General features: G+C 43.2%; 1 protein-coding gene across 1 annotated transcript in view; it reads left to right on the top strand.

Annotated features, from left to right (window-relative positions):
* CYRIA (CYFIP related Rac1 interactor A) overlaps positions 1-8,504 on the top strand; it is a 96,966-nt gene extending 88,462 nt beyond the window's left edge. The window contains exons 7-12 of the mRNA XM_090280935.1: positions 344-421; positions 601-717; positions 801-880; positions 2,069-2,195; positions 6,305-6,375; positions 8,358-8,504. Of these exons, the coding sequence (XP_090137061.1) occupies positions 344-421; positions 601-717; positions 801-880; positions 2,069-2,195; positions 6,305-6,375; positions 8,358-8,421 (537 nt within the window). The 3' untranslated portion in view covers positions 8,422-8,504. The remainder of the gene's footprint in view (positions 1-343; positions 422-600; positions 718-800; positions 881-2,068; positions 2,196-6,304; positions 6,376-8,357) is intronic.
* Positions 8,505-25,673: the final 17,169 nt, after the last annotated feature.

Raw genomic sequence — 25,673 nt, 5'->3', positions numbered from 1 at the left:
ATAGAATGGGGTGAGAATTTACACTCATTGCTGTAAAAGTGATTTAAAATGGTAGTTTTTATGTGAAAATTCAAAATCTGCCTAATGCAATAAGAGAAAACCTTTTTTGAGTGCCTGTTCCTCATTGAGAACAAATATGCTTTCCCTGAAGTCGAGTCTACAGTGAAAACAGGGCATATTTTTGAATAATGAAACTGAGTATTTCTTTTTAACCAGAAGTTGCTTTGAGCCTTGTGTAACGAGACAAGTCCTGGTGTATTTACAAAGCTAGTGTTGGGCACCCCACGCATATTCCCCATCTGATTCTGAGAGATGACCTTCTTTCCTCTCTTCTGAATTTCAGATGAGGAACCCAGCTATTCAGAACGACTTCAGCTACTACAGGAGGACCATAAGTCGCAATCGCATTAACAACATGCACGTGAGTCCCTGGGTCTCCTGGGCCTCGGTAGCCGACTCCCACATCTCTTTTGATGCCTGCATCAGGCAGGGCACAGGGAGGAGACAGAATGTTGTCTGTAAATCCATTTCCAGAGGACATCGTTCGGAGATTTTGACCATCTCTTTATCAATCACATCTTCTCTTCTTATTTTCATCAGCTAGACATTGAGAATGAAGTCAATAATGAGATGGCCAACCGAATGTCCCTGTTCTATGCAGAAGCCACGCCAATGCTGAAAACCCTTAGCAATGCCACAATGCACTTTGTCTCCGAAGTAAGTGGAACTGAGCAACAAGATGTTTTTTTTTTTTCTTAGTTACATGTAAAAGGTGACCTCCATCTGTGTCTCCCATTTAGAACAAAACCCTGCCAATAGAGAATACCACAGACTGCCTCAGTACGATGACAAGTGTCTGTAAAGTCATGCTGGAAACGCCGTAAGTCACATCAGAGGTGTATTTGTGGTTGGGAACTCCCCTGGGCAGGGCCTGTTGATATAATGATGATGATGGCATCTAACCATTGGGTTGAAGATGCTATGGACATTGTGTAAGAATGAAGCGGAGGATTGGGTGAAATAACTGGGTCTTATTATGAAGAGGTTGGAGAAAAGGTTGGCGAGAAGGTTTAGGGCTAAGAGAAGTGGTAAGGCTGTTGCAAGAGTGATAATGAAGACCACTTTGGATTTAAACTGGTTACTAGATTTAAAAAGTGGTTGAGATGATTGAGGATGAGGCAGCATGGTAACAAGGGAAATCCACATTCAAACGTCAGGATTCCACTTATATCCGTAGCCCCTTCTGGGCCCGTAGACAACTGGCCTGAACTGCCTGGGCCCTGGCTTCCTCACACGGTGACATGCCATCTAATTTGCAGAGCACTGGGGAGGCCCAAAGAGGTCACGAATGCCTTGTAAAATTTGATGTTCTGTTCAAGTGTAAGGTGCCATTCATATTTCAGGTATTTTGCTTATATCAAAGTTAAGATTTATTCCAGGACAAAAACAGTGATCATCTTCACTGTGAGGCCAATTCATAATAACATAGACTTGAAGAAAGCACCCGCATTATCTGAATCCTCAGAGGCTCTGCCAGGGGAGGGGAGCAACATTCAAACTTCCCAAGTACTCTCAGCCCAGTGAATGGTACATAATTTCCTTTAGGCATCTTTCACAGTTGAGTTCAATCTGCAGCCCGCATCTTAACAAAGGAAGTTACCCTGACTGGAGACACGATAGCTGCCCTGTGGAAATGAGCTTGATTCTTTTTCTCTATAATGAAGCCATTATTCTCTATAATCTTGGACAGCCAGAGGGAACTGCTATAAAATATTCAAGATTGATGGGTGGGGAGCGATGTACCCGAGGAGCTGGCTGGCTGAAGGGCAGAGGGGAAGAGAATGGACTGCCCTCTAATTTACCTTATTTTCACACTGAACTGCTGGTTGGTTAGATTCAAGAAGAATTATCATCATGGGTTTCTCGAAGAGCATATTAACCTGGTTGGTGCAGGTCCGAGATTGTTCTCAGGAGAGGATCGGAGGAGTCTAAAGCCGCCGGTGTGGAGCCAGAAATGAGCGTGCTCAGGCCCGGAAGTAACCACACTGCTGTTTCTTCTCTCTCCCAGGGAGTACAGGAGTAGGTTTACGAGCGAGGAGACGCTGATGTTCTGCATGCGGGTGATGGTGGGGGTCATCATCCTCTACGACCACGTCCACCCCGTGGGCGCTTTCTGCAAGACATCCAAGATTGATGTAAGAACAGTTATAAAATGTGCTTTCCAATAAGAAGTCGTGAATGTTGCCAAAGAGACCTTGTTTCTCGCTCCCCTCCATCCCCCACTAAGAAAGGCCTCTCCAGGACGCAAGCCCCATCCTGGCAGCTCTCTTCCCCTTTTTTACGAGCTCACAACAGAACAGCTAGCCTCAGAGGCAGAGCGGGAGCGTGCAGGTGCTCATCCCCTCAGCCTGTAGAGGAGCTGAGCAGATGAACAGTCACTCAGCTGCCCACTACCCCTTCAGGTTACCTACAGTGCTATATAAATATCTGTATTTTAATGTGTTCTGTGAGTCTATGGGAAAAGCATTGGTTGATGCTGGATCACAAGACACCACGCTCAGATCCCAAACAACATTCCAGCTTCCTCTCCTACTGTGCTTTCCGACGACGCCACCAGACTCTCACGCCTGCACCCCTTTCCCTGCCCAGAGTGCCCTTCCTCGTCTCTGATGGGTGGGTCCCTGTAAGACCCTTCTCCAACGTCCCCTCATCCTGGCCCTGCATGGCTCGGCCTTTCTTCTCCTCTGACCCCCAGAGCACTGACCATTTTTGATTTTCCGGTTCCCTTTCAGACACAGTCCATTGACAAGAGCAGGGACATTAATCTATACACCTAATGTCTGATTTACTGCCTAGCGGTGTCCTTGGCACACAGCACAAGGGTCTCAATAGATGCTCCACAGAGTTTTTGCTCAATGTATGAATATAATTGGACCCGGTACGTGGTGGGCCTAGTGGTTGAGGCACGAGTTCCGAAAGCTGTGCAGTGAGCATAGCTGGAAAACAAATGCTTTTGGTGTGCAGGTGATTTCCTGCGGGTAGCGGGAGAAAGCCCAGCACTTGCTTCAGGTATCGCCCAGGAGTATATCCCGTGTATTGAACAGGGACTCTTGGCTCAAACGTTCCAACGCGCCAAGTTTGGGCAGCGGCCTCTATGCTCCTCCATCTGCACAGAACAGCATCTTTGATGCTTTAGCCCTGGACACACGGAAAGTCCACATGCCCAGACGGGCCGTGAGTCTGTAAGAAAGTTTATCGCTGAAAAATGAGACCTGGATCACTCCTTTAGAGGGTCTGGCTTCCTAGCACCGAGTCTTTATTATTGTTAATGAAATTATTTTTGTTTACCGAAAAAATAAATATTTAGTATGAAGACTTTTGAGAAATAGAAGAAATCGAAATACAGAAAATTAAATTTATCTGTAGTAACCTCATTATAGAAAGATGACCACTATCAGCAAGCGTATGGCCTTTCTGTGTATGTAGATGTTTGTGTGTATGTGTGAATGTACTTCACAAATTGGATCCCTGGAATAATTGCCATTTTTAGAACATTTAACTTATACAACAGTATATTATGGAAAGTTTCATAACAATAGTTATTTTACTGTTCTTTGTGAGGCCTAACATTTTTATACTATAGAATGAGTATAAGTAATTCTATTAACAACTCCGTGAATATCATTTGAATGTGGATTAAGCTTATTACCTGATGTTCACAGGACAGTCTCATCTACCATAGCCATTTGCTACCTTGTCACAGAGTCAATAATTAAACATACACAAGGTACAATTATGTCTTGTATCCCTAACCTTTAAAAAAAGCTTGTCCTTGCTTCTCATTTACTGAGTCTTTCTGTCTGGTGTCGTGAGCATTATATGATGTTAATCCTAACCACACACCATCTTGATGAAGTCTGTTTGTTCATGCAGGTCTCACTAAGAAATGTTTTCATATTAGAGTTTGCATGTATCTCTAAGAATATTTCGGATTAACCGAATACAGCATGGATTTGGTGAGAGATTTTCTCTGATGACATAGAGGATCTCTTCCTGTCTGCTTCTAAGCCAGCAGTTGCATGCCCTGGGTTTTTAATCCTTAGGTGTCAGCATCAGCTGTGAAAGAACAAATATTTACCTGTGAGGCTCTGACATGGGAACTTTTATCTGCACTTACAAACGATATGCCCTGTGGTGCAAAATAGCTGTTCAGGGAGCACTAGAAACCCAAGTGAGGGAGACACTCATTCTGCTTAGAGGCAGAGACAGAGGGCCATGGTAGACCATCAGCTTTTGAGGTAGAGCTTGAAGAAGGGGGAGGTTTTTACCAGATGGAGACAGAGAAGGGAGATTCCCAGGCAGAAGAAATCATCAGAGCAAACTCACCGAGGCCCATGGTGGGTATGCATCATTTAGAGAATAGATACCACTCTTGGCTGCGAGAAATGCCAGGCTGAAACAAGACAGCATTTTTAACTGATTTCTCTAGAATCGCATGAAATGCTCCCGAACTCTGCCCCTAGCCCACATTACACCCAGAATGCCAGACCTTACCTCCTCTGGATACCTGAGACATGGCCATCCTCAAATCAAAGGCAATCCTCTTCCTCCTCCTGGGCTATGGTCTGAGGTATTTCACCTTCTTCTGACCCAGTCTTTAAGCCAGAAGCTGTAATTGTCACTCAGAACCTAGGACTAGTCTTCTTCCTCTTTTTTGCCCCCATATCTTATCCATTCACCAAGCCCTGGGGATTGGACCTCAGATTAACGCTCTGCTCACCCGCCACACCCCCAGGAGCTCGCGCTGGTCCTCCTGTCCCCAGTCTTGCTTCCTATGACCCACTTCCATAGGAGCCCCGGTGCCAGGTGGTTTAACACCTCTAAAGGGTGCTTCCTCCAGGTAAACGCCCCCAACTTCAGAAAGTGCTATGGAACCCACATCGAATCTGGCCCAGACTACGTCCCTGATTGCGTCTCATTTTCCACACCCACAACTTGGATCGGCCTGCGGTGAAACTAGAAATTCCCAGGGGACACCCACCGCTCTTACCACCCGGCTCTAATCTGTTCCCATTACTCTTTTGACATTTCTTACAACAACACATATCACACGAGGATAATGAGCTATTTGTCTCTTTCCTCCCACGGGGCTATGAGCTCTGGTGAGAGAGGGACTAAATCTCTGCATCCCCCAGCTTGCTCCCATCTTGTACTCATGATTCACATCTCTGATTGACCATGACATTCTTTCTTGATGAGCCTATACATGACCCCCAAATGATTCTCAACCCTGTGCTTCGGCTGCCTTCATCAATCTATCAGGGTTTATCAGGCTTTTAAGAAAAACTCAGCATTCCAGAGGCAACCCACAGAAAGTGTCTATAAGTGACCGTTATAAAAGAGGCCCTTAGTGTACTCGAATCTAATATAGTACATGAATGTTTGAGTTTAAAATGAGTGATTTTATTCTCTGCAGAAAGGTTTTTCCATTGTCAAAAAAAAAAAAAAAAATCCAGGATATGCATAGTATATTCTGATCTATATAAACTCAATTGTCACGATCTTCCCAAATTTTAAATAAATTCTATTCCAAGGGCACAAAAAACTAAGAAGCTTGCTTAGATTCACGAGGATACTAAACTGGCAAGCGTCGATTAAACCCAGTCATTCTGCCTCCGTGTGGTGCACATTCCCAGCCACTGTTCTTCCCCAGTCCTCTCCCGGCCTAGTGAGGGAGACGCATTACTCTGGGCACGAGAATCTCCAAAGCTCTCTAAACACCAGCATCCTATTGAGACTGCAGAAAGGCAGTGGTGATTTCTACGTGGTGAAAGTAATGCCATCAGAAGAGGCTTCCTGGTGTGAGCGATCATCAGCTGAGTCCTATAAAACTTGTTGGGAGTTTCCCAGTCAAACAGCCGAAGGAGGAAAACATTCTGGGCAGAGGGATAGGATCAGGTTTGTAATCCATTCAGTCTCCGCTGAGTACCTATTGGAGGGGAAACCCTGCGCTTGGCTTTGGAATGTAAGACAAGAAGATCAAAAGTTCGAATCTTTGTCCCCAGATGTCAGAAACTTAAAATGTTCAGTTGCAGTATAGTATAACAATGGCTGTAGAACCTTCTAGAAACCCAAAGGAGCAACTCACTGGCCCGAGGGCAGGGGAGTAGAGGAGGAAGAAAAGGTCTTTTGCGTATTACTGTTTCATGTCTGGGAGAAGCAATAATGTGATGTTATTGTGGACAGATATTATAGTGGACAGATTTACTAGGATGTTAACAAAATGCTGTGTTTTCTCCTCTAGATGAAAGGCTGCATAAAGGTTTTGAAGGAACAGGCCCCGGACAGTGTGGAGGGGCTGCTGAATGCCCTCAGGTGAGCTTCTTCCCGGGGGTGGACTTGCCAAGGGCGGCCAGCCAACCCTTCAGGTCCTTGGCCAATTTAGATGCTACTAGGGACTGAGGGCTGGGGCACCAGGCTTAGCCCCTTGCTCTTCCCAACAACGTGTTAAGGATGGCACCATTTTTATCATCTTTTAACAGATAGGGGAAAAAAATCAAGATATAGAGACGTCAAATAACTTGCCGAAAGTCGCACAGCAGATGGCCAAGCTAGGACGTTAAGCCGGGTCTGGGTGACCCCATGGGTCATGGGCCTAACTCCTGGTCACAGTACTTTGTGGTTGTCACCAGCAGGGACACGTCAGACAAAGCAGCTTCCCAGGTCTCACTTCCCCCTCCACCCAAAACTGGCTGCACCTAAGAATTGCGTGGGTAGCTTTAGAAAACACTAGTGCTCAGCGTCCAGCCCAGACCAAGGGAATTAGAATCTCGGGGGAGCAGCTCAGGCATCCGCCGGTGTTCGCGGGTTTGTTCGGAGGCTCCCGCGCGTTCCCATGTGCAGCCGCCAGAACTGGTGAGCCTGTTCCACGGTGTCTGAACACGCAAGCATTTGGCATCCGGGGCTCATGACAGCGCCTCACTGCTAATGAGGAGTGCCTGAGCACCTTCAGGAAAGGGATTCCTAATTCCTTTTAGCTGTGACACAGCTATAGGAATGTGTCACGTCATACATTGTGTCATTCCAATGCTGGACTGCTGTCTGGAAGGTTTACAGTCTCTGCCGTCCTGTCCATCTTTGATTTCCATGAGTCCCCCCCAGCATTGTGTAAGCGGGATGGGTCAGTGATATTCCAGCCAGGTAGAACACGTAAGTTTCCTGCTTCACTCCCAGTCCCGTTGGCTCCTCTACTGTCATCATTCGGTAAATGAAGGAGCTGAGACGCACATGAAATGAGTAAACTAGGCACTGAAATCGATCCTGTTTTCTGGTGCTCCTAAGCTGTCATTGTTCCAAGCAGTTGTAGAAGGAACACAAGAACCTTCCGGGTTCTGTGGGTCACCAAGGCTTTCTCCAGCGATGCCCCTTTCACGGATGGCCGGCTTTCCATCTCAGCAAGGAGACGTTAGCTACTGACGTTTAGAAGTCTTCAGCTTCATTCGGCCAAGCACGACTCCTAGACGGGGCACTTGGTAGGCTGTGGTCCCCTCCGAGTGCCGACGTGTGTGTCCTGTAGGCACTGTGACAAAGTGAGAGAGCACAGGATTCTGAGGCAGCCAGACCCAGGTCCCAGTTTTTCGCAAACCTTCATCGCTGTCTTTGTGATCTGGAATGGGTCACTTAACCTGTCTACCTCTCTGTGTTGACATCTGTGAAAGGGAGGCAAGTGACCTCTACTGCAAAGTGTTAGTATGAGTGAAGTGGAAACTGGCATGGAGAGCCTGGCACGTGGTCAAGCTTTCCGTACCTGTGCCTTCTCCTTTCCTTCCTCTTCAGGAACTGCAGTAACGTGAGGATGCCGGTGGCATCACTTTTTTTTATTTGTCCCCCTGCATTTGTCCCCCTGGAGGTGGCTGTGAGGCTGAGTGTTGCCTGGAAAGGAGAAAACCAGATGTGTTGTCAGAGCTGCTGGTCCTCTATGTAAATCCATATTTGGAAACGTGTGACTTAGCAGGGCCAGCCTAGATGGCCAAGGTTCTGCAGTCAGGCACGGGAAGGCTGGCTCCCTGGAAAAATGAGATCGCTTAATATCTCCGCTATAATTATTCGATTATTTGATCTCCTTGTTTAATAACCATAAGACACCGTTCCTTTGGAAGGAAGAATCAAATAGTCACTCCGTGTAAGACTCTACGCTGGGCATTGGAATGTGGCTTTGTGTCAAAAGAACCAAGCCTCAGTTTGATTTATATGTATTATTTGCGTCTCCCAAGGTAAAGATGGGCTGGTGAGTCATTATTGAAGCTTTCACAGGGCGCTATTTGCACAGTCAACTCCATCATTTTCTCTCCATCCAGGTTCACTACTAAGCACTTGAATGATGAATCGACTTCCAAACAGATTCGAGCGATGCTTCAGTGAAGCACAGCTCCGAGAAGAGGATCTACGTACTGACCTCAGAAGATGTATATGTTTACATAATTTAATACAGATTGATGTTAATACTTGTGTATTTACATAGCCGTTTCCTTGTCGCTGAAATATATGGACCTTAATTTGTATCCTGACTGACTCAACCCAGCAGAGCATAAATTGACTTGAGAGCCTTACCTTTGATGTCTAAAACAAAACCCCCCTCCTCCAAAGGCAAACTGTGGAGACTCGAAACTTTGCCCCCGGAGTCCTGTAACTAGACCTGTAACAATCAGAAATTGCTAATAGTTTGTGGTAGTGTTAAAATTCTAGGTGTGTAAGCTCTCTGGGAAGCATAGTTACAGAAACACGAAGTATGTGATTTCCTGTGTCAGCTCCCCTGCAAGAAACACGACTGCTCTCCTGACGGAGAGACAAGGGGATTCAGAAAAAGAAAAACGCGCGTAGAGATTCCGGCCCGAGCGTTTGGAATTCAGCACGGCCCCCCTCTCTTTCCTGAGACCACCAACCGCACAGGCAGCCTTTCTGTGTGCACCTGTGCTGCGCATCAGCGTCTTCCCTTTCTGTCTGGATGTATGTCCCTCTGAAGTTTCCTTTCGGTTCTGCAAGAGGAAAGCTACCTGGGTGTGAACCAGTTAGTGGGAGAGAAGCAGGGCCAGATAGGTGTGCTCTCCTAGGTGGGACAGGCTGGGAGGAAGGGTACCCAAGCCATAGGACAGTCATCTCTCTGCTTCAGCCCTCTGTCCACAGGGACAAGGACACGGAGCCCCGGCTTTGAAATTGTGGATAAGCTTGCTGGTTGGTGTGGTGCTGGGCACACAACCCCTCCTAAGAGGAACCTTGTTCTCTGTGGACCACTCATGTGACAGCAGGGGTCTGGGGTACTTTATTAGTCACTAGAAAACTGGGGGCATTTGGAGGGGAAAAGATGAATGTTTTCTGGTGACCTGCTGTTTAAAGCTCAGCTTCTCCCTGAGCCCACTGCTAGCTGGCCGCGATGTATAAAGTCTGGCCAGAGTTTCTGGGTTTAGCTCTAGGCCTATTGATTCCCAGTGTGACCTTGGGAGATTCACTGGGGCTCTGTGTGTCACCTTTGTCATCTATAAAATAGACACTGAAAACAGACAATCTCCAAGGGCCCTCTAAGGCTATGTAGGAGTCACTAAAACGAACGACTCCTACATCCTTCCTTGGCAAGCAGAATCCCACCTCTTTCTGATGACTGACGATCTGACAAGGCCTAGAGCCTCTCTGTCTGAAGATCAGAGCTTGGGAAACTGTGGAAATCTAATCTCCAGCGGAAGCAACAAGATGGGGGACGAAGTCCATCTGAGACCCCTCCCCCCCTCCCCCAGTGTAGGACTAGGACCTAGGATGCCTCACCCCTGACTCCACATTTTCTCTTTCACCACGTGGCCTATGCATACCTACTACGGGAAGAGGCCAGATGCTTTAAAATAAGTCCTCAGTCTGGCCTGTGTGATTAACTTACCTATTTCTGATGGATGGGAAGACTTACCCAGTGAATGATAATTCCAGAAGTTGGGTCTGGGTACATTAGAGCTCAGCATCATTCACAAATGCCCCAAGAAATGAGCTGTCACACCATTGCTTTCTAAATTTAGTGGCCAGCTGGCATTCCCTTGAGTCCTCCAAGAAAAGGGGGGACATGCATTTGTTTTGTTTTATTTATAACAAAGAAATCTAGCCAAGTGGAAGAACAGATTCTGTGGTCTATATCCAAATGTCAGTCCACAGGGACAGGAAAGGCCCTTTTCTCTAAAACTTTTCAAACTGAACCAGAACAGCTGCTTACATGCAATGTTCTCCAAAACAGAAATGTGCTAGGTGGCCTTTAAGACCTTTTCAGGTCTAGAGATTTTAAAATCCCAGAGGAAGCCAGAATATGGGGTAACGGTGGGTAAACACATTTGTTATTGAAATAAATATTCAGCTTAAGAAAATTCTTGTGCCTGGCAGCCACATGTTATCCTTGGGCGACAACTGTCAAGACTAGAAATATAGAGGCACAGAATGTTTGTCATCATTGGGTCCATGTTCCTCCTTTATCAGGAAAGGAGATTAAGTCTTGGAAAGAGGAATGGACTTGCAGAGTGAATAGTTGAGCACGTTTATAAGTTTTAATTAGATGTTCAAATGGGACCAAATATATGGGAGGGGCTGCTGGCCTGCCCCAATTGAGCCAGGTCATCTTGTCTCAAAGCCAAGATGCAGGTACCAGTATAGGGATTCTCAAAAGCCCAGGGTCTGAGCTGTTGCCTCTGAATACCAGGGCAGGTTAACGGAGTGTCTGTGATCACTGACAAAGGGTGGGCCTTGGGTCCACTCCAGAGCTATTGTGGGAGACAAATTCTTTTAACAGACTGTCCTGCAGGCATCAGGAGTCCTTGAACAACATGTTTCTGTGCTGTATGCACATGCGTCCAAGACCCATGGGTGGTTTAGAGAAAAGTGCTAGCAACAGTATCCGTGTCAATGTCAACTATATTTCATCTTTGCTGTCTCAGTTTTCAAATAAACAGTGTTTTCCATTACTCAGATATTTATTTTGGGGGCAAGCAACAAAATGAAAATTACATTTCTTAGAACCACTGCTGTTTTCGCATTCTAACTTTGTTCTCAGAAACCTTTCATGCACCACAAGGAATTGGTAGTAAAAGAGAAAAAAAAAAGAGGTAGCAGTAAATGTTTGAATGCATTCAGGCTGACATATTAATTAACAACCAGAAAGAAAGTCTTGGATACTATCTTTTAACTATTAGTTAATATCATACTTTATCAAAGTTTGTTCCTAGTCATCACCATTATATTGAAATATCAATGGTAAACTGAAATTTTTGATATGTCATCACATTTAAGTAAAAATAATTTCATGGTTCCTCAAAAGAAAAATAAAACCTACTCAACTTTAGGATCCAATTGTCTAGTAGAATTTAAAGACTTCTCATTCAATCTTGTATCCTAGACAGCTGTTTCTCTAGATGTTAATAAATATTAGAATTTTATCCTAAAGAAACAAATACTTTGAAGCTCAATTTCCCCATTACATCTATAAAAATTGTTGCATACACGGAGCTCTTTCAAAATTGTCATGTATTGTTTGCTAAAGTCATTGTAATTTTTTTGGCCTGCTTTGCCTCTTTTTGTACAGAAGTTCTGGGTGTGAAATGAAAATTAAAGTTTGGTACATATATTTAAAAATAGATCTTTATTTTACATGATGTTCAAGATTGAGTGGGATGAAAGCATATGATCATATAAATACATGCCAAAGAGATATTTGCTAAATGTCTGTTCTGGGCACCAGGAAACCACACCATCTGTCTCTGACTTCTCTGTACCTCAGTTTCTTCATCTACAACATGAAACACCCCAAAATGTTACAGCTTTTGGTATCAGCTATATGTTACTCATTTCAGCAAAGACTCCTCATTAGGAAAAATCATGCATTAGAGATATGATTGGTATCTAGAAATCTATAAGATATACTTGTCCAACGCCCTGGCTGGTTTGGCTCAGTGGATTGAGCGTCGGCCTGCGAGCTAAGTGTCGCTGGTTCGATCTTCCAGTCAGGGCACATCAGAGAAGGAAAACTCTGACTCCAAAAAACCTCCGCTGCCTTGCGGCATACCTCTTCAGGGGAAAGGCTAAGGGAGTAAACCCCGACAGAAAATCCGGAGCCGGAGTCCCTAAGGCGGTTTGACGTTGTAGTCAACACCGGCACCTCCTGCGGCGCACCTGAACCCAAGCTGTATCGACTCCGTCTTTCCCTTGGACCCTTCAGCTGTGAAGAGAGGGGGGGTCTGCTGCATGGGCAACAGCAGACCCTCCATATCACCCTGCCCAGGCTCTGTAGCTTCAGCTTCACTGGAGAGGACACTCCAGCGTCATCGCAAGATGTCGATTCAACACGGGAGGAGACAGATACCGTGTCACTCCCAAGTCGGACTGCACAACCATTCTTGGCGGTGCAGATAGACTCTTAAGAAGCTACACCATCGTCTCTTGAGACGGACGGCTGCCGATGACGATGACGATGACTTGTCCAAGGAAGCTAAGAAACCCTAATAAATGCTCTTTCTATCATTCTTTGAAGTGCTGGAGCGCTTGATGAATTTGGCAAAATCAGCAAGTAACCTACTGCTTGTTAAGTATAGTTTTTCAGGCAACTTTCGCTCTCAAACAAGACTTGAATATTGAACATTGAAACGGTCCTAAAGCGTTACATATAATGCCTACGCCTTTTAAGCTGATCACCTGAGACCTAATTATGTATCATCATAATGGGTCAGAGTCTCCAAGAGAAGCCTATGATGTCCTATACAAAAGATGAAGAGAAATGAATAGAAATGGTACATTTTCTATAAACTGACATTTGGACAAATTATACATGGACAAAAGCTGTAAAGAGAGAGATCCTTAATAAATGAGTGTTGAGAGAAAAATGAGTGTAGGAAGAAATGGGGAATAGAGAATATGTGTGATTGTTAAGAATACAACTAGTAAGGAAGTGAACACACTTCATACCAACCAGAAAAGTGCTTGTTAATGAGGGTTCTCTTGGAAGGATTGGATGAGGAGTTCAGCCGGCTGCATTCATGAAATCTGGTGAATATTTGCAATGAGTATTTACACGTGATTTTGTGCTTTAGGTTATCAATGAGTAGATAGAATTTCTAAATGTTTGCTGTTTGAAAAGTCTATACTATAGTTACACATAACAAAGTAACTGATTAAATAATAATAAATAATATTGATTAATTTACTTAAACTATATTTATTAAGTACATTAATCTATCCATTGCCAAAATTCTGATGTCTTTTAGTAGAAATCCCCTACCCCTGATCACATCTACATGGTATTCTGGCTGTTTTGTCTGCTTCAGTTCAAAAGTAGAACTCCAAAGAAGGGACATTTATGCCCTGGTCAAATCAAGCTTCTGGGGCTATGTTTTTACTTCTGTAGCTCTTCTCTTGCCCATTTTCTCTTACACAAAGTGCAGAAACCCTGGGAGTGTTGGAGGTGGGCCTCCTGAAATTAGGTACCTTCTGCAGAATGACTCCATCAAAACACCCTTTCAAATTAAGATTTTAGACATCCTAAAATTTAGTTTAGAAAGAGCCTTTTAGACTGAAAGTCCTTGTAAATTCGCTTTTAAAAAGTCTCAATGAACTCTTCCAGTTTCTCCCATTAAATAGCACATTTCCAGATTCCTCCTCTTTGCCTGTGTTTTCTGTTCATTTTAAAACTGTCGTTGTTTGCAGCGTGACAGACTTCATTCCAAAACAGGAGCTATATTTTATTAGCCATTCCTAAGCCACCCAGGAGCTAACGTCTTCAATGTTGGGACTTAAGGACCAGTAGTTTTAAAAGTCCCCTTACACCTCAAAGAAACATGTCTCTAGAAAATATCAGAAGAACTTGGGGGAAGCTATAAACTTATTTTCTTCCAAATGTCAATATATTTGAAAGAATTTTCTTCGTTTTGTGTGAAAGATGGAATACAATTACTGTAGAGAGGGGTGGAAAGGTGATGGTGTTCTATGTGAATACAGGTGGGGAGCATGAAAGGATAGGAAGCTCTCGGCTGAATCAGGTGAGTATTTACTACCTCCAAAATATACCATGGGGATTTCCCCTCAACCATGTTGTCATTAACGTACACTCTCTTCCTCACTGTCAACCTGACGTCTAACATTGCATCAAGACCCAGCTCATACTCCCATACTCCACCTCCCCCAAGAAGCTTTCCCCAACTACCCTAGTCCATGTTAATCCGCTCTCTTCTTGGTCCCTAATGCATGTAATTTATTTGGTACTAAAGATAGGTCACTGCACAGTACTTCAAATGTATGCGTTTTCTTTTTCCACTAGATTCTAAGTTCCTGAGGACAGAAAAATGTCCCTTAGAGGGTCAAGCTCAACATATGCTAGTGGCCCATAGAAGCTGCGTGCAAACTGGAAACCCCCAGGTCCTGAAACTGCAGTGTGCTGAAGTGAATCCCAGAGAATTAGCTTTTACAGTTCACAACCATCCACAGTAACAAATTTTCTACTACTCGGTTGTATTCCAAGAGGAAATATTTACCTATCTGTCAGGATAGTTTTAACTTCCATGGACAGAGAGAGCTTGCAGCTCGCCGCTGATGTGCTAGGAGTCCATTTGAGAAATCAGGCTGATGTCTTGATCAAAAATCAGAATCAGCCAATTCTAGCAAGGACAAGCATGGTAAGTCCTCAGTCTGGGACAAGGCAGCTATTGCATCAGAAGCAGTGGCAGGAGGGCAACAGAAGCGGTTTCCAAACACCAGACAAATTGATTCAGCACCTTGGATAGCAATCTAGGAGTGTTGCCTTAACGGTCCATAGCCATTTATCCTAGAATCTTGAAGCACTATTAGTTGGTTTAACTTCATCTCTAGAGCTCTGGTTAGCAAAGACATATGTTCATTCTAAAAATGAATTTACTAGGTAGCTGTAAAAAGCATGTTTCTTTTTCCTGGGGCTTCTCACTATCCCATAAGATGAGCAGAAAGTAGTTTGGAAAGGCCTGGGTATCATTTTGAGTTTTCATTTTTACAATGTCTTCAGATTCAAGCCAAACTCATAGGTATGACTCTTTTTTTCTCCTTACCCCCTACTCTTCTAGCTGATTATTGAGACCTAACTACTATCCTCTCTAAAGAGTTCTCAAAAACTATCAAATTCTCCCTGGTTTGTTTTGCTTTATATATGCCCAGCCTCATTATCTGTCCCTTAGATCAATCCAACTTGACTCTCGCCCTCTTCTAATCCATTCTCTACACAACCAACATTCATCTTTCTGTGACATGCACCTGATAATGCCTGTGCCATACTTTTAGCAAGTTTTCTGAAATATGTTCTCAGAGATTTTAATTGCTGTTCCATTAAAAAATATATTTTTAAATTAGTTTTGGCTATTTTGGTCTTTTCATTGCCACTAGAATATTATAATCAACTTGTTGATTTATAACCCCCCCCAAAAAAAATCTTAATGGGATTTCCTTGGGATTTCTTTGAATATACACATTAATTTGGGAGAATAAACATATTAACAATATTACGTCTTATGACCCATGGATATTGTACATCTTATTTAGTTGGGTTCTCTTTGATTTCTTCAGATGTTTGATATAGGCTATCTGTGAATAAGGACTAAAAGTTTTACTTTTTCTTTGTCAATCTGAAACCCTTTTTTTCCTAGCCCTATGACACTAATTAAAACTTCTAGCACAATAGAAGTGGTGAGAGTGGATTTAAATCCTTGAAAACCTGAAGAATTATATGTTGTTTAAAGATCTTAAACAATTGTTTAAGAAACCATTTCAATCCACATTTTTAGCAAGGCATTCTTCAGTCAGTATGCTCGATTCCTTCCATATCTGTGAACCTTGTTTGTGTACTCTATACATTTTTTTTATCTTTAGTAGTTTGCATTTTTATAGCAAAGGATACATTTTTTCCACACTTTGACATTTTCAGCAAAAACTTTTTTATATTATTGTATTTTAATTCTCAATAGTTTTTATACCTATGGATATATCCATTTCTTTGGAATGAATTCTTTTTGAATGTATATATTTTTCTTTTTGTACCTTGATTAGACAAATACATGATCTGTGTGTGTGTGTGTGCGCGCGCGCACAAACATGCATGCCAGGAATAGAAAAGTGGAGAGTAGCACCTGAGTAGACCACTGACATTTCCATGCTAACTGCCCACCACTACCACCACCGTCATCCCGGGTAGGCCTAAAGAATCTGGTGTGGGGACCTATACTGTGTGTTACACATAAAATTGTCTCCATTGGTAAAGTGTGCCAACAATAAGATTTTATTTTTTTAAGGATCTTTGGTATATGATATCTAGTCCTTGCTTCTTAATTAGTATCAAGGAGAGCTCCATACCTCACAAGGCACACAGTTCTATTTAGGGACATATAATAGTGTTACCATTTGAAAGAAACAGATACAGTTCTATACCTTCCTATTTAAAAAATGGTAAATAATTGTATTCTAACTGGAACTTAAAGAGTAAATAAGTCTTTGAGAAAATCAGTACCATGTTACCAATTAAGAATGGGTAGAATAGGTGCATTCTGCAATCATTAGCATTAGTAATCTCCTGAACATATATTGTTTCCTTTCCTATTATTGCACATAACACCACAGAGTTATAGAGTTACTCTTCATCTAGGTAGAAATAATAATCCTGTAAGAAAGTATATTTGTAATATTATATACTGAGAGATGAAAACCTGACTACCTCTCCTTCATTAAGAGACTTGTAATTTTGTCTTTGGTTTTAGTATAACTTGTTATTGTACCCTCTACTACTGAAAAATTATTCCCAAAGGATTTTAGATAGTCTCCTGATATGATAAAGTCAGCATAAAATTCCTTGTGGCAAGTAAGGAACATACATTCTTAAAACAGAAAGGGGGGCTAAGGAGAGTGTATGGAGAACATCTAAAAATATTTAGGACAGATGATGGATTAACACTACTACTGGTAATTTGGGATCTTATGTAACATAAGATGTTACAGATGGTAGGAATTACAGATATGAAAGGTCTCACTCTGACAGTCTTTGCCAGTGTTTTTAATAAATGTCCCATTCCAGCCTTAGAGTTGGGTTGTTCGGGAAGCAGAAGTGCTTGGCATGTTGACTTAAACTACCTATTATTTAACTCACTTTGTTGCCTCAGGATAACTAGGCTGTACTGGTGGCATTATAGTTTCCCTTGCACAATTTTTCAAAGGGTTGTCAAATTAGCATCTCTGAATTCCTGTGGCGACAAGTGAAGAGCACTGATGCAAGGATAAAGGGGGGAAAGTCTCAATGAAAACATCCTTCATTTCTTCTCTGAAACTCAGTCACTTTTTTTTTAATTTCTCAGTGACTGAGTTATTACATTGAGTATAAATAAGGCCACATACTAATGATCAAGAATGTAGTCATGAAAGTCAGAGAATTCACATTCTAGTAGGGGCGCATAAAATATGATTCAATTTGACCATTACTAGGATGGAGATAAACACAATGTCATGTGATAAAGGACATGAGAAACCTAACCTAGCCTGGTCAGGTTGAGGGGGGCAGGGAGGTCGTCCAGGTGATGACAGGAGCTTTGAAGGCTGGGGAGGAGCATCCGGAGGAGGAGCAAGGTCGAAAGGGTGACTGTTTCAGTTAGAAGCAGCAGCATGCACAAAGGCAAGAAGGTGTGATGCCATCTGGGAGGAAGGGGGCTGGAGCACAGGGGGCATTGGTGGGTAGGGAAGGAGAAAACCACAGATGGGATTATGAGAGAAGGTGAAAAGGTATGATGATTATAGCAAATTATGGAAACACCTTAAACTGAGAAGAGACATGGCCAGACTTATGAATGGGGGCAAAAAAAAAAAAATTATCTCATGGAGGGCAGGCCCCTTTAGTACAGGCTTCCCCCACAAGTGAGTGTTCTAGGAACCCATCTGCATACCAGCTGGCGTTGTTGTGAGAGGCTGCGTTAGGCTTCAGTGAATTTTTTGAAGTCTCTTTCAATGTGTTTGTCCATCTCACAATGGGTGATTTACAAGCGCATCTGCCCACACAGCACCAAGTGTTCATCAGGTTTTTTTTTTTTTTACCAAAAATGGCCTAAGCCCTATGCCCCACCCTCTCTATTCACCCAATCTTTCCCCCAAGCAACTTTTTTTTCCCCCCCAGGATGAATAAAGTTCTCAAAGGGAAATGTTTTGCCAATGTGGAAGAGGTGAAACAAAAAATGGCAGGAGCACTAAAAGCTATCAAAATTGATGAGTTCAAAACTCTTTTGACCTGTGGACAAAACATCTTGATAGGTGTATTGCATCAAATACAGAGTACTTTAAAGGTGACTGAAATTTAAACACGTAAGGATAAATACACAATTCTTTATAAATAAATTCCAGGGTTTTGGGGTCCCCCTTTGTATCCCTTCCAGAGATTATTCTGACCCCTGGATAGGAGGATCACTTGGAAAAGCAGACTGAAGAGGGGAAACCAGCAATTAGTAGCAAATTAGTGTAAATATTTATATGGCACTTACCAAGAGCTAGACTAAGTAAATTATGCATATTAACCTTTCTATGTGATACTTAATATTTAAAATAATTCCATTTTTGCAGAGGGGAAAACTGAGGCACAAAGATGTTAAGTAAATGCTCCAGGTTTTCAGGTCTGTGAGTGGTGGGTCTAGGATTCTAAGCCAGGCAGCTGAGCCTCAGCTCATGTTCAATCGTTGTTCTATAAAAACTTGAGAACCTTGAATACGGGCACTCACTTCATTCATTTAGGCCATGCATTAAGCACTTAGCTTATGTTATCCCAATTTCTCTGCACAACAATGACCATAGGTAGGTGAGAGTATTATCCTCGTTTTAGGGATAAGGAAACTGAGGTTGGATACGTCTCCCAAGGGCACAGAGCTAATAAAGGCCAGACCAAGGATTAGGAGCTGCGCTGTCTCATTCCACAGCCTGTGCTTCAATCGCTGTGGTTTTCCCCATCAGGAAGTGATTGCTCTAATTCCACAGTGGCTCTAACTCTTACCAAAGCAGAAACACCCCTAATAGAAAGGCATCATGGAGGTTAGAAGCTGAAGGATCCCGAATGAATTAAAATAAGTCTGCCAAGATCAGAATCTCCTTACATCCTTTGATATGACTGGACCTGTCCATTTCCTTGACTGAAATATTTCTTACTCAAATCTGAGCTTTTCGAAGCAAGGAACCCTAATATGTATATTCCCAGATAGACAAATTAATTAATACTACTCAAGCTGGGACTGTTCAGGCATAGGCAAAAGGTCTTTGAACAAAGGACACGTGTTTCGCATGTCAAGGATGCTGTGAGGCAGACTCACAGGGAGAGCGTTGGTATTGCGCCTTCCAGATAGTAGCCCCTAATGAAATGTAGCTACTTAAATTTAAATTTGGTGAAAATCATTAAAATTTGGAATTCAGTTTCTAAGCCTCACCCATCACGTTTCGAGTCCTCAGTAGCCTTGTGTAATGACGGCTGTAGTGGAAAACACAGATGGAGAGCATGCTCATTGTGGCAAAAAAGTTCTACTGAAGAGGACCTGCATGTCCCCCGGCCCCTGAAATGTCTGTGTCAAAACCCCCTGGACAGCTTTTTACAGAGCAGTTTTCTGGACCCTATTCAAGACTGGCTTGATCAGAATTTCTTTGCAGAAATCCAAGGAATCCTCAGTCTTTATATGCACCTACGCGATTTCTTTTAAGGAACACTGGTTTTGACTTTCAGTTTTCAATACATTAACTGGATAATCCCTTTGGTTAAACAAAAGCTTACCTAGAACCCCAGCAGGTAAAACATGGACATCAGGGCTGGTGGAAGCACGGGATGGTGGGTCTGGATTCCCACCTGCTCACTGCCTGATCTCCATGCAACGCTGAAGAACAAAATTATTGAACTTCACATTTGGAAACTACTGGTTCAGAGGTTATGGGAGCTTCCCAGCAGCTCTGAGGTCTCACTCCCTAAAGAATGGGAAGGTAGATGATGTGGAGATTGAGTTCCTAGTGCCACGATCCACAAACTGGGCCTGGAAACATGGCTAATATTTTGAACACAGGTGTTGGCACAATTCTTCCTAACGAAAGTTGAAAGATTGAAGTGTCCCTCAGTAAGCCAGGCTTAGTGGTAGATCACCCTGGTGTCAATGGGAAGCGAGGGATTGCCTGTCTCTTAGCCTGCATGGGTTACATCACACTTCTGGGATTCTTCTCAACATGACAGTTTGGGACAGCTGCAATGGCCCTAAGACACCTCAGGGTTGGATCCTGGGGTTTGGGGTCTCCACAACCTACAGATCAGTCTGACACAGAGGCAGGGAAAAAACAGTGCCACGAGGGAGTGAGAAGATTCCGATGGAGGACTGGGAAATGGTGACTTCAGTCTCTAAGATGATGAGGTCCAGGATAGATTTCAGCTCAAGTGGTGTGTACGTACGACTATCACTCAAAGCACAGGTGTGCGTGGGAGAGGAAAGGGAATCCCTTGCCCGGTGGATCTGGACAGCTCACTAGTTAATACAGCACACATCCCAAGGTCAGAATAATGCCTCCTGCCAGGTGCCTGGGGTTGGCCCACTTTCCTACAAGAGCCAGTGTTACTGCGTTTACTTGCAGCGAGCCTTGTTCTGGGACTTTTATCGGTTCGTGAAGCTTCTCAATTCACTCCGCAATCTATGAAGGATGATTGCCAGGCAGTAGTGGGAGGGACGGGCATCCCATCATCCTCATTCTTTCATCCTTGGCTTAGCTTAGTACAGTCACTGGCATCTACTCTGAGCAAGTCATGCCCAGATGTCAGATAATGTCTATAATGTCCCCATTGCAATAATCACCTGGGAGATGACGCCTTTTGTCCTTAGTAAAATGCAAGTGATTTTTGGCACCGAGTGTTTTTTTCCTCTGGGTTCGGGGTGTTGGAGCGCCGATGGAGAGGATGACCTGTGAATACAGAAGTGTTTCCTGAGTTCCATCCATTGTCCTGGATCCTTCCAGCTCTGACAGATGATCACGTGCATGATGTAGTAAACTCTCCTGAGGGCATCAAATGAATGAACAGACAAAACAAGGACACAATGTTATTCTTTTGAACCACTTTGATTTTCAGGGTTTCATTTGTAAACTACAGTGCATGTCATTTATTTCACTTAATCTATCAGAATGACACTTCATTCAATTAAGAAATTTTAATTAACTAATGAAGATTTCATTGTCTACTCTTTCAGTGTTCTTATTAAGCTAGGCCATTTTGATGACAACTTTTATAGCTATAATTAAATGTTTCTAATAGATTTAGTTAAAATTTGCAAATAATAAGGCATATTTTATCTTTATTTTATTAGTCATGACATATCCAATTTAGCTTAGTGGCAGTCACCCAGATTTCTGTGTCTTCTCTTATTTCTTCCCTTACAAGACTGTGCTTACTTAAGAAAAAGGCTTGAAGTGCTGATATATCAGAGTTATAATATTCATGAAATTCACTAATAGACCCATGAACAGAGGAAGTCCTCCTTTCCCTGCTGTGATATGCGGAGAAAGGCAACCCCAAGTGACCAGCACACATATATCTCACAGCTTAATCAGCATAAATCCAGATGGTGACAATCTGGCATGTGTTTGCTGGGTTCCGTGCCACTCAGAAGTGCCCTTCTATGACACACTTAGGAGAGGGTCATTCTGCTGATTGCTGCACACTTCAGTGGCAAGAAAGATCTGGAAAAGAGGTGCTGTAGCCCTGGGCACAAGCTGAAGATGCTGAGGTCGTAGGTCATCCTCTACCCATTGGCCATCTGTGCCCTGCTGGGACCTTGCCTTATCCTGAGCATCTGTGGGACATTTGTCAAACTCCATAGATCTCAGGATCTCTGCTCTTTGGCTATGTTTCCACTCTTGTTCTAAAGCCTGTCTCGCCTTTTCAGCTCCCCCCACTCCAGTGTTGGGGCCTCCTAAACCCAGGTACCCTCCAGCTCCAACAAAAGCCCTTCCCTTCCAAGGAACTGTTTCTGACTCCTCCAGCCTGTAGGGGTTTTTCTCCTCCAAGCACCACAGCTCTGGCTGCTCGTTTCTCTGCTCTTCCCAGGCGGCTGCCTTCCCGATTCACTTTTCACATGGATTTCTGTGTTTCTCTCCAGCACTGGTATGGTCTTTAGGAGAGTGGAGATGAGACCTGAAATTCGATGCATGTCTTCACTGTACGACACGCCCCCCTCCCCCACCTCCTGCAGGCTTATATTCCCAGTGTAAGCTCTCAGACCACCTCCAGATGTGTGAGCTAACACATTACCTGGGATATCTAGCCATATCAATGAATTTGACCCCATCTATTGCTATAGTCTTCCTTACTCAGTCTAACATCCATAAATTCTACTCTCACTGGTGTTCCCCAAGTCTCTGCCAAGGTACTCATATATTGGCACAATTTTCATCCTTCCTGTTGTAAGTAATTTCTAAGTGGGTCTCAGTGTGCCCCTATATTTCTAGAGCACAAAGAGCTGTGACTTTAGCTGCGAGTCTTCTGGCAACAGTGGGTGGGTGTGGTGAATTTTGAAGAGATTGATCATCTGTTGCAGAGATTTTCAACCAGTGCGCTGCAAGAATTTTTAAAACATGCACTACCTGACTGTTGAGTGAGAGGCACTGACCTCTTTTCCCGTAGAGTATCAAATTAAAAAATGACAACAGCCAATACAGCAATAACTGTCTGGTGTGAATGAATCAAAATTATACCTATTTTTTATTTCAGCAAAACGTGTACTTTTGGGTGTGTCACAGAATTTTAGTAATTAGTTTATGTGTGCCATGAGATGAAAAATGTCGAAAATTGCTGATCTAATAGTAAGGCATCTGTCACCCCAAGTAAAGTTATAATAAGGTTTTTGGTATAAGAAGGTGAGCCTAACTTCAGCGCAGAAGAAGGAGAGATGTTCAGTGGAAAGGGAACTCCAGAGAGACTTGGAGGCTCAAGATGGTCAGATTCATCTGGGTCCAACCAAATGTTCTCATTCCAAGTTTAAGTCCCCTCATCTTTCCCAACAAATGTCCTAACTTCTACGAAGACACTTGGCAAGACTCTGAGTTCAGTTGTTACTGTACTCCAACAACGTGCACAATAAATTATTTTGTTGATTTTTGCAATATTAGCCCTGAGGCTATAAGAAATAAGGCATATTTTAGAACCATCTCGGGTTCCTCTCCGCCTGTGTCTTGAGTGGATAAAAGATTAGAGTTTGACATTTTCTTTCTATAATTTCTCAAGTCTCTCAGAAGAATCGTCCCAGACCACAGTCCTTAAAGTCATCATTACCGCCATAAGGGTCATGTGCAGTAGCCACTTGGGTTTCCAAGGCATGTCTTCAGTTGGCACTTTATCACATTTAGACCTAGGTGGTAGCTTGACCAACTATGATGCCATTGCATGCTGTGGGTTACTGGGGTCTCATGTCTTATTGGTAAAACAAAAACAAACGAACAAACAAAACTAAAACTAAAACTCTACATTTAAGTTCAAAAGCACAACCAAACCAATCCCTACATCTTATCTTTGCGTATCAATTTCCAGAAGCTATTTCCAGAAGCTATTTCCAGTAATAATTCTGTATCAGTCAGGGCCAAATCAGGAGACAACCAAATACAGTTATTTGAACAGTGAAGATTTAATGTAAGGAATTATTAACTGTAACAGTCAGAGTTAATTTATAAAGGAGTAAAGAGTAATTGAAAGAATTCCCTGTAGTGGGGAGCAACTAAGGAAAAAATAAACTTGGAAGGCAGAGGGCCTTCTCCAAGGATGGAATTCACCTCATTGGAGAAAGTGTGGTCTGTACTTCGTCGAATGGCAGAAAAATTGAGTTGTTTCAGGTCAGAGCTAGTCTACAGACATGAAGCTGAGGTTGGTAGGCAGGAACTGCAGCTAAAAGTAGCAAACAGGAAGTACTCTCTGGGCACAGGGAGACTGCGACAGATGTGCAGGGACCTGCGGCTGTGGCTGACAAGCTGGAAACTTACCACGGGACAGGGAAGGCTGGGAAGCTCGCCACTAGAATGCTTGTGAGACTCGGTGGAAATTTGCCCACAGATGTACCATTGAAAATCAAAAGAAAATTGTCCACAGAGATGCCACCAAAAGTTGATGGGGATGAGCAGCAGTAGATGTCTCCGAATGTGCCATTGGTAGAAGAAAGATAGAAGCAAAACACAGCACAACAGAATCAAGAAGAGAAGCCCTTTCCTCCTAGACAGTTCCCACCAGCGCCCTATACGGAGAGGACTTAACATTGCATGAGCTGATGAAATTATTAGCAGGGTCCTAAATTATCACAGAGCAAGCAACGAAAGGTGGATTGGGAGCTGAGAGGCAATAGATTGATGTTTTGCACAATACCGTCAATTATTGTGATAATGGTTAGCATCTTCTGTAATTTTTACATGTTGTCAAATTACCTTATTTCATCCCTTCAATTACTAACTTCACTTAAAGGATAAGGAATTCGAGGTTCAGAGATGTTCACTTATTCAGTGTCTCACAGGTAAAAAAGAGTGAGCTGAAGTTCAGGTGAGATTTCTGGATATAACCTGAATTCTTCCTACTAAGCTTGTGGTCTTCCCCTGGGGGAAGTAAAAGAAAGGGAGAATCCACGGACACTTCCGTTAGACCAATATTTATTGAAAGGCCACTGGGTGCCAGGCACTGAGTCAGGTTTGCAAAGTAGGTAAAGAAATGTACTCTCTGCTCTCATGGAGCTTAGGTTCTAGAACAGGTTTGGCAAACTTTATCTTAAAAGCTAAATATAAAAAATAATATTTTTAATTTTGCAGGATGAAGAAGCAAAATCAAAGACACCACGAAGGTGCTTATATAGCTGTTTACAATGTAAAAATCACTTAAACTCATAGGCCAGGTAGGTTATAATAAGCAGTTTATTATGTTAGTAGAAAGTTTGTTGATCTCTGGTCCAGATAAAGAGAGATGAAGAATGAATACATGTGTGGGTACAAAGCGTAAGAAGGACCAAAGGAAAAGAAGTGCTCCCTGGGACGAAGTAAGGGGCTGTCAGGGAGATTAATGAGGACTGAGGATCAGGGCAGTTCTGTCTGAGGAAGGGCATGTGGAGAAGGACCTGAAGGATGAGCTGTTAGCTGGGCAAAGAATGGAGGACAGAGCCTTCTGAGCAGAGGCCACACACACACACACACACACACTGTCACATTCACAGACACACACACTCGAACACACATAACACATACAATACATACTCATACACATAACACCCACTCACCCACACATGGATGCACACACGATGCACTCTCACACACACAGAAGCACACTCACACATCCACTCTCACACACAGAGACATATTCACACACCCACACATATACACGCTTACACATCCGCACACAAACACACATTCGCACACTCACACACAACACCCACACTCACACATACACCCTCACACACATAAACACATCACCCGCTCACACATAGTCACATACGCACACACACACACGCATTCACTCACACACAAACACATTCACACGCAGACACATGCTCACACACATGCACACACAACACACTCTGACACACACAGTGGAGCTGGAGCAAGGACACAAATGGGAGGCAAACACACAGATTAAGGTG

The sequence above is a fragment of the Furipterus horrens genome, unplaced genomic scaffold, assembly GCF_987537825.1.
Source record: "Furipterus horrens unplaced genomic scaffold, mFurHor1.1.pri manual_scaffold_6, whole genome shotgun sequence".
NCBI lineage: Eukaryota > Metazoa > Chordata > Mammalia > Chiroptera > Furipteridae > Furipterus > Furipterus horrens.
Note: the sequence above shows the minus strand (reverse complement) of the source record. Positions and strands in the feature narration are given on the sequence as shown.